Source organism: Myotis myotis, unplaced genomic scaffold, assembly GCF_014108235.1.
Source record: "Myotis myotis isolate mMyoMyo1 unplaced genomic scaffold, mMyoMyo1.p scaffold_m19_p_18, whole genome shotgun sequence".
NCBI lineage: Eukaryota > Metazoa > Chordata > Mammalia > Chiroptera > Vespertilionidae > Myotis > Myotis myotis.
This window is the reverse complement of record NW_023416322.1, coordinates 16,698,018-16,707,604: the sequence shown is the minus strand read 5'-3', so window position 1 is coordinate 16,707,604 and position 9,587 is coordinate 16,698,018. Positions and strand designations below refer to the sequence as shown.

Sequence of the window (9,587 nt, the reverse complement as noted above, 5' to 3'; positions counted from 1 at the left end):
AACATCAATCAGCTGCCTCCTGCACACCCCCCACTGGGGATGTGCCCACAACCAAGGTACATGCCCTTGACCGGAATCGAACCTGGGACCCTTCAGTCCTCAGGCTGACGCTCTATCCACCGAGCCAAACCGGCTAGGGCTTGAAAGGGATTTTTGAAAACAATATTATCCATTTTCTCTTTGTCTACTAACATGTTTCTGAAGACTACAGTATTTTGTAATAAAGCATTATATCAATTTTAGTAACTAATACTAAGAAATGCTATTCATACAACCTTAGTGTCAACCTGATTTTATTTCCACATTAGACTAGCTATGTCCATACTTGGTATTCTCTAAAAGAATATGGAAACTACCAAATCAATGTTCAATATGTAAAAGAGAAATATGAAATATTGACATAGGGAATCTTATTCAATATCTTCTTCCATGTTTTTCTGCTCTAGGGCATGTATCTCTCTTTCAGGTAGTAACCCATATTCGTTTAGGAAAGACTCCACATCCCCAGCAAAAAATTCTTCAGCAAACTGTTCAGCAACACTAATAAAATTGCTTATGAGTTCCCCACCCTTGTAGACGAGCAGTGTGGGGAGTACATCAGAGGAAAAGCGGTCCTGGGCCCCTGTATGAGAAGCTTTTATTTTACAAAACTTGACCATAGGGTATTCGGCTGCAAGGCATGTTAGGCTACTGTTTAGAGCATCACAGCCTTTAATGCCCTCTTCATAAATGTGAACAACGATGGTGGTGATTTTCTTCTCCTTTTCAATGGTCTCCAGGAATTGCTCCCCAGTTTCCAGCTCGTACATAAGCCCGTATCTAGGCCCAAAACTCAGCTTCCGGTGCATATCCTGCATACACTGTCTACGGTATTTACGAAGGCAAGTTTCATCTTCTTTGTCTTGGTGGATTAGTTCATATTCTTGAATGCTCATCTGGGAATACATAAAAAGAATTATAGAAACCATTCAGCCAGAAATTCAACTTAAAAAAAATATTTTATTGATTTTTTTACAGAGAGGAAGGGAGAGGGATAGAGAGTTAGAAACATCAATTATACAGAAACATCGATCAGCTGCTTCCTGCACACCCCCTACTGGGGATGTGCCCGCAACCAAGGTACATGCCCTTGACTGGAATCGAACCCGGGACCCTCTAGTCCGCAGGCTGATGCTCTATCCACTGAGCCAAACCAGTCAGGGCGAAATTCAATTCTTTAGACACACCAAACCCATCCTCACTCAGAGAGTTTGCATTTGCTATCCCCCTACAGCCCCAATGTGACCTTCTCCTTTACCTTATTCAAGCTTTTGTTCAAATGTCACCTTCTTTGATTATACCTAAAAGAATCCCTGCCCCAAGCTTTCTATTCCATATATGGGTTTAGTTTTCCTTCATAGCAATAAACACTATGTGATATTGAATTAAATATTTATTTGTTGAAGTGTTTAATATTAATAATTGTTTTTCTAACTGATACATTCTGTGAAGGCAGGAATTTTATTTGTCTCACTCACTATTCAATATCTGCTATAATGTCTGACACAAAGTAGGGGCTCAGTAATTATTTCATGACGTAAATGCACACATAAATATTGCTGAGTATAGCTGAGCCATGAGATGATCACAGTCTCAGTCAGAAATGTGCCATTTAACTGCCCATCACTTCAGGTGAGAACAAAAACTCACAAACAAACCAGCAAGGTCTACTCTGGAGTGACTTTCATAAAGCGTGCACGACACACACACACACACACACACACACACACATACACTTAAATGTGTCCTCAACAAATGCCTTTGGACATTGGTGTCTCCTCCATGAAAGTTATTAAAAAGGTTATATCTTATCACTTACTGATTTTTTTTGGATATGTAGACTAAGATCCAAGACAGCTTTACTACTATTTAGAGTTCATCAGATTAGCCAGGAGGTTCCTGCTATACCAGCATCAGCATCCCCTGAGAAGTGCTGGGAAATGCAAATTTTTGGGCACCACCCCAGATCTATCAAATCAGAACCTGTAAGGGTGAGACTGGGTGAGCCCTATTGAAACAAGCCCTCTAGGCAATTCTTATCCACTGGTTTAGGCTAAAGCAAGAAATGGCCTTTCATCTTCCAATGCAGCTACTTATCACTACAGATGGAATATAAAATTATTTGCAGAACCTTTCTTAAGAGCTACACTATTATCAACTTATTCAACAGAATGTTAAAAACACATTCCCTACAACCACCCTTAAAAAAAAAGAAAAGAAGGCGGAAGTAGAAGAAGAAAGGGTACAAAGGAGCAATAAAGGGTCTAAAGAGCTGTGGAGCATCCAAGAACCATGGAAGGTGGACAGTTCCCAAGGGGATCAATCAGCCTTCTCACCAGTAGCCTCTCAAACAGCAACTGCTGACAGTATTTCAAGTAGACAATTGAGAAGGCAAGAAAGTGGGATTTAAGAAAAATCTATATCTAAGGCAATTTGCATAGATTATTTTACTTAATCCTCACAACAAACCTATGAGGTAGCTGTTAATACATACTTTTACAGAAGATACTGAAGTTCAGGTTAAATGGTTGACACTCAACCACTGAGCCATGCTGGCAGGGCTAATTTGTTTTAAACCTAAAAATTGTTAAATGTATAATTTTTAAGTTGCTACTATAATTATGTTAATTTAAACAAACTAAACCACACAAATACTGACTTAAACATTTGAGCATTTTTATGAGAACTTGTTCCATTCACATATTCAAGCATATAGATATTTAATGATTAGACACATTGCTAAAGCTTAACCTTAGTACAGCTTTAACAATAATATCTCATGTTTGTGTAAGCATTATACATATTTCAAAAACACTTTTACACTTACTTTCTCTTCACATCCCTGTAAAGCAAGTGGAGAAGATGTTACAGTTCCTAAGATGGGAAAATTTAGTTGTCTCTCCCACATTACATAATGACTCAGTGAAGGAACCAAAACCAACATCTTAGACTTTCACAGTGGCCAGAAGCCTGGAAGCAAATATATTCCTGAAGCACTGTCTGTTAAGAATCAATATACAACAACTCAAATATACTAGTTTGAAGAGAATCCACTGAAGTGATTTTTCCCACAGTGAAAATCACTTTATTGTTTTTAAAATTAATATTGTTGTTGCCTGGCAGGTGTGGCTCAGTAGTTGAGCATCAACCTGTGAACCAGGAGCTCACGGTTTGATTCCTGGTCGGGTACATGCCTGGGTTGTAGGCTCGATCCCCATTTGGGGCATGCAGGAGGCAACCCATCAATGATTCTCTCTCATCATTGATGTTTCTGTCTCACTCTCCCTCCCCTTTCCTCTCTAAAAAAACAATAAAAATAAATTGAAAATATTGTTGTTATATAAATTAATACATGCTAATGGTAAAGATTCAAAAATAAATGATAACCTAAAGGCAGAACGTAATGTCACTACTCTGATACTCTGGGATAATCTCCATTAACATCATAGAGATCATCTTCTAATGTATCTTTTCATGCACATAGACATACACCTTATATAACAAGTACATAAGTAAGCTGAAAAAAAAACGGTGCTGTAAAAAACCATGACTCATGTTTACACATTGTAAATTATTTATTGATTTTTCCTTAGCTTACCTTTCTGCTGAATCTTTCCTTCGAGTCTCTGTCATCCCTACTCTGAGGAGAAGACATTTGTCTGAGAATCTCCTTCTTGCTCGGTGGGACTGAGTCGTTATCTTCGCTCTCTAATTTAAACTTTCTCCAATCATGTATTACTCCTTTGGGTCCTGAAATACAATTAAAAATCAATTGTTTCCCTTTTTATTTTCAAAAGGACTTCATACATTGACATTTGTGTGTCACCATGGGAATAGACTTGTCATGTTCTGAATCAGAAACAAACATCTTGTTTGGGCTAGAAATTTCAGACTACCATCCTCGTAAAAATGTTTTCTCCACATTAATCCTGTTAAATAGGTTTTGGCTAAGAATCTGTCTGAAACATCTGCATTGATGAAAATGCAAATCGTGGGCTTTGAACTATTGTCAAAATTTGGGGGTAAAGATATTAAAAATTTAGAGTGTAGAGAGGAAATTAGAATTTTAGAAAAACAGCATTTTTATTACATAACAGAGATGCTTCAGCAATAAACTAAAATTGGCACCACGCCATAACAGAGGAAACTAGGATTATTGGAGAAACAAATTAAAATATATCAAGACCCAAAATAACAATAGCATGTAAAAGAAAACCAGTGAGAGGGAGGCCTAACCTCAATAAAAATCATTATATGATCATCTAATACCTCCTAAGATTCTAAAAATCTTTTACAAATATAGAAAGGATGGGATTTGCATATTTATATCAATGGTGATCCAACTGCAATTCTGATATTCAGTTGCCCTGATAAATAATAACAGTGTTTGGAAGAAGGTCTAAATTCTTGAAAATATGCAGTTTTACATATTCTTCACGAAAGGTTAGCCATATCCATATCTTTAATATTGTGTTATATATGAGAACATATTTTCTTTTGCCACATATTTTCTAAGAATTGTTATTTATATAATTTTAATATAAATTTATTTATAGTGTGGGGGCAAAAATAGATATACAGTTGTGAGGACATGAAACAGTGTATTCTTGTATTATTATTTATTAACGCGAGGCCCAGTGCACGAATTTGTGCACAAGTGGGGTCTCTCAGCCTGGCCTGCAGGGATCGGCTGAAACTGGCAGTCCTACATCCCCCGAGGGATGTAGTAGTGTGTGAAGCGACAGGCAGCTGGAGAGGAGCCCGAGCCCGGGGTTAGTCACCATGCTGCTCCCGCTCATCCTGGCCCTGCTGTGTCTGCTGCTGCTGCTTGGTGTTGCTTCGGAGGTGGGAGAGGCTCGCATCTCTGCAGCTGCTCTCACCAGCCTTGAGCCCAGCGTCTGGCACCTGTTGGTCAGCTGAGTGGCGCTCCTGCTGTGGGAGTGCACTGACCACCAGGTGGCAGCTCCTGGGTTGAGTATCTGTCCTCGGTGGTCAGTGCATGTCATAGAAACCGGTCAAACGGTCCACCGGTTGATTAGTCGGCCAGTAGCTTAGGGTTTTATATATATAGATTATTTTCCGTATGAACAACTGTAAACCTACTTTTGCCCACCTTTGCATTCATTATATTTAGGCAATTAATGTTTTTTGTTTACTTGTGTCATCTTTGTCTTCCAGGTATGTTCTACAAATACAAAATATGAACATTTATAACATGTGTTTATCCTATATAATAAAAGGCTAATATACAAGTTGACTGAATAGCGGAACAACCGGTTGCTACAGTGCACACTGACCACCTGGGGGCAGACGCTCAATGCAGGAGCTGCCCCTTGGTGGTCAGTGCGCTCCCACAGGGGCAGGGCCGCTCAGCCAGAAGCCAGGCTCTGCAGCAGCACTAAGGGAGCGGGCCTAAGCTGTCAGTAGGACATCCCCCAAGGGCACGTGGACTGTAAGAGGGTGCAGGCCGGGCTGAGAGAACCCCCGAGTGCACAAATTTCATGCACTGGGCCTCTAGTATGTATATAAAAAAATAATTTTTCAACTTGTTTAAAAAAATGGTAGTATATTATACATACTTTCCCTTCCTTGCTTTTTTTTTTACCTCATAATATATCTCAGAGATATTTTTCACATACATACATACAGAGATGCTTCCTTTTTTAAAAAACTGGAGTAATGGTATTTCATTTTATAGGTATTAATTTACTTAAGCAGTTTCTTTTTGATGTACATTGTTGCTTCCACATTTTTTTCTGACAATCTTGTCAGGTTTTTCTGGAGAAATATTGATTTAAGAATGTTTTATCATTATCTTTACTTTTTACAGAGTAACAAATTTAAAAACTTAATTTATTTATCTTTTGGTCTATTATTGTTTACAATTGCAAAGAAAGTCTGAAAGTCCATAGTGGGGGGTATCAGGAGAGAGGATAGTGGCTCAATTTTAGTGTACATATGAGAGCTGGCAGCAAGAAATCCTCAATAACTAGTGTTTCAAATTAAAATTCTCATTCCTTAACTTCTAAGTAAAACTTTTTTTTGAAGTACTTGATCTCACATTAATGTACCCACGCAATTATTTTTAGATGATTCCATCAGACCACTCAAAGGTATAACAAATTCCATACTGAATAGTGGCAATAAGAACATTGGAGATCTTCAGGTTTAATTTTAATTTAATAATTAGTTTTCTTCCTATTGCTTTGCTTACCTGTATGTGTCGCCTGTCCTTCAAAGTCTTCTTCCAAACTTGGGTTTTTGGCTTCTTCCATTTTAAAGATTAGATTTGATATAATCTATAGGATGAGCAAAGAAGTAATGATAGATCAGAAATAAATAGATAAATACATAAATATTCCTCTACTGTCAGGTTCCATGGAGGCTAAGGATTATCTCAAGTGATAAAGTCTTTAAAATGTTTCTATCTGCTTGTAAAAGGACATTAATATCTGTATTACAGATATTTGGACCTAAGGATTTTATATAATTCGTAGTATGTCTTTTACTTTAAAAGCCTTCAGTTTTGATCTATGCACTCAGTGAACATTATTTTTTTAACATTATTTTTATTGATTTCAGAGAAGAAGGGAGAGGGAGAGAGAAATAGAAACATCCATGATGAGAGAGAATCATTGATTGGCTGCCTCCTGCACAACCCCTACCAGGGATCGAGCTCGCAACCCCGGGCATGTGCCCTGACTGGGAATAGAACTGTGACCTGCTGGTCCCCCATAGGTGGACACTCAACCACGAGCCACATCGGCCTGGCTCAGTGAACATTATTTATTATTGATTTTCTTTCTTTATTATTGTTTATTACTGAATTTGTAAAATTATATCTCAATATTTTATATAATAAAAACGTTTTAATTCATAATAATTATTACTATGAACATTTACTATGTACCAGGCATTGTTTCAATCATTTATGTGTCAAAAATCACTTAATTTTCACACAGACGTATGTGGCTGGGCTAGTTATTAATGCCACTTTACAACTGAGGAAGCTAAAGGATGGAATTTAAGTTACTTGCCATTTTTTCTCAATATAGTTTGACAAATTCAACTTCTAAATTGGCATTAAAGAATGATGGTCTAAGGTACAGTGCTATTCAAAACCTCACATCATAACATCTCTCTGTTCCAGAGCAAGTTCTGGGATGTTACCCAGTAAGCAAGTGAAAACCAGTAATTATACCTATAGATTTTGAAAAACTGTAAGATACATCACAAAATCTAACAAAAGCACATGGAGTTTATTCACAGGAAATCTCTTGTTGCGCTCATGTAGAATCTATTTATTCTTAGTTCACACTCAAATCCAACCTATTTGCTTATTTATCTTTCCATTTTCTGGAAAACTGTATTATATACATACTAACACATTCCCTAAGGGGTTCATATAGTTGTGATTTTCTTGAAGTTTTCAAGTCCTGGAAGATATATATTAACAGAAAATACTAGTACACTATTTTTTCACCCTTATTTCTTCTACCTTTTCCCTTTGCCTCTTTCAAAGTCAGTTTTAATCTATGATCCCCCTCCAAAAGTATTTTTATTGGTTTATACTTCAGCCTTGGACTTGGTCTATTTGGTGCTTTCCCAAGGAACAGAATGGTAAACAGAACTCTTTGTTTTGATTAATTTTTTTGCTTTCAGTTCTGCTCCCAATGTTTGGACTGGTCTCATAATTTTGTTTCCCTCACTACAGTCCCTTTGCATCTGGAGATACAAAACCCCAAGAGTGAGTTGATTACACTGAGGTCAAAGGTCTTTGCCAATTTAATTTTATTTACTTGAACAGAAAAGGCTTTTAAGAGAAGGCTGTCAAGGGAATACCCATTCATTCTTCAATATGTATGTAACTTTAAGTGTAATAAAGAATACTAAATTAACTTTGAATGGATTTAGTAATGAAAAAGAATAAAGGAAAATGGAAATCAGGGAAAATAGAAATAAGTAAATCTTGTTGGACAAAAGAAGCTACTTAATGACTACAATTATTTAAAAATAATTTTTGCATCTAAGAAAAATGAATATTATTGTTTTGCCTCAAAAGAACACTTCAGAGCAAAGTAATGGAAGCTTATTTGACAATTTCAATAGCTGTTTAGTCCCCAGAAAAGTAGAGACTCAAGCCAGTGTCTTTTATTTCACTATTAGATAGTTAATCTGAGGTAGTTACTATTTGCAATGAATATGCATAAGATTTTTTAAAATATAAAAATAAATTTATTTCAAATGTTGAAGAGACATAAGCCTAGCTTGCTTCCTGCCATCCTAGTTGGCAATCTAGTGGAGAAAAAAAAAAGTAATTTCATTTTACAAAAAGACTCTTGACAATTTCAAAGAAATCCCTTCACTGAAAAGATAATTCAGTTACTTGGGGAAAACATGATTCCCTGATTATATTAATATACTAGGGGCCCAGTGCACGAATTCGTCCACCTTGAAAAGAACTGTGGTCCATGAGGCTATGGTGGGTACAGGGACAGGTCTCGGCCCATCCTCCATGCCCCTGCTCGGCACCTCCTGCTGCAGCCCCTGGTCCCCTGTCTGCTGGTAGACCCACTCCTGCCGCCGCCACTCCCATGTGCTAACAGCGCCCGCCCTGCTCGCACCCACTGACAGCACGGAGTGATTAGGGCCAGCACCAGCAGCAGGTACGAGCGGCAACTGCTACCCCGATTGCCCCTCAGGAGCAGGGAGAGGGGGAGAAGCCCTCAGGGGCGATTAGGGCTAGCAGCCGCTGCTTGCACCTGCTGACAGCGCCAAGCATATATAATGCTTTTCCCTATACATACATAACTATGGTAAAGTATAAATTAGGCATAGTGAGAGATCAACAAAAATAGCTGATAATAGAATAATTATAACAGTATACTGTAATAACAGTTATGTGAGTGTTTATTTCTGGAATTTTCCATTTAATATTTTCAGATTGTTACATTTGAGGATAGATAATCAACATCTGAATTCTTAGGACTAGAACTCATTCTATAGCACTTGGCTTTGACTTCTGTAAAGAATTACCTCAATTATGTAGATGCTGGCCACTATGTCTGTGTTCTGGGTCCTGACACAGACTGCCTTTTCCTCAATTTCTCCTAGTCAAGCTTTGGTGACTCTGTATTTCTCAGGGTCCCCTTTGATCCTTTAAGAATTATTATTGGGGAAAGGAGGCTCACCTAGGATTAACTAGTTGATTTTTGGATTCTTTTCTAGTTCTTTCCTTGCTCCCGCACCCACACTTGGATGCTGCAGAAGAGCCTACAAAAATATGGGCCAAGAAGCCCCTGCATGTCAGGTAATACAAATGCCAGTTATTTCCTTGGCTAGTGTCTGGGTTGTTCTGATGTCCTAGTAATAGTTTCAATAACTATTATTTTCTGTTGAGAAATAAAAGGCATGGATGCTAGGGGAAAGAAGACTCAATAGAAGTATTCTGTTTCATTTAGTAGGCTGAGGTTTAGATAAAAGTATCTTCATTCCTTTTTTTAAAAAAATTGTAATTATGCCCTGCCGGCGTGGCTCAGTGATTGAGT

At 37.7% G+C, this 9,587-nt stretch overlaps 1 protein-coding gene across 1 annotated transcript; it reads right to left on the bottom strand.

The window, feature by feature from the left end:
• Window positions 1-410: 410 nt before the first annotated feature.
• Window positions 411-6,314, bottom strand: PDC (phosducin). Its single transcript, XM_036343564.1, has 3 exons — window positions 6,254-6,314; window positions 3,638-3,789; window positions 411-935 (listed from the first exon to the last, which is right to left on the bottom strand). The coding sequence occupies exons 1-3, from the start codon at window positions 6,312-6,314 to the stop codon at window positions 411-413; spliced, it is 738 nt and encodes a 245-aa protein (XP_036199457.1).
• Between the last annotated feature and the right edge of the window lie 3,273 nt (window positions 6,315-9,587).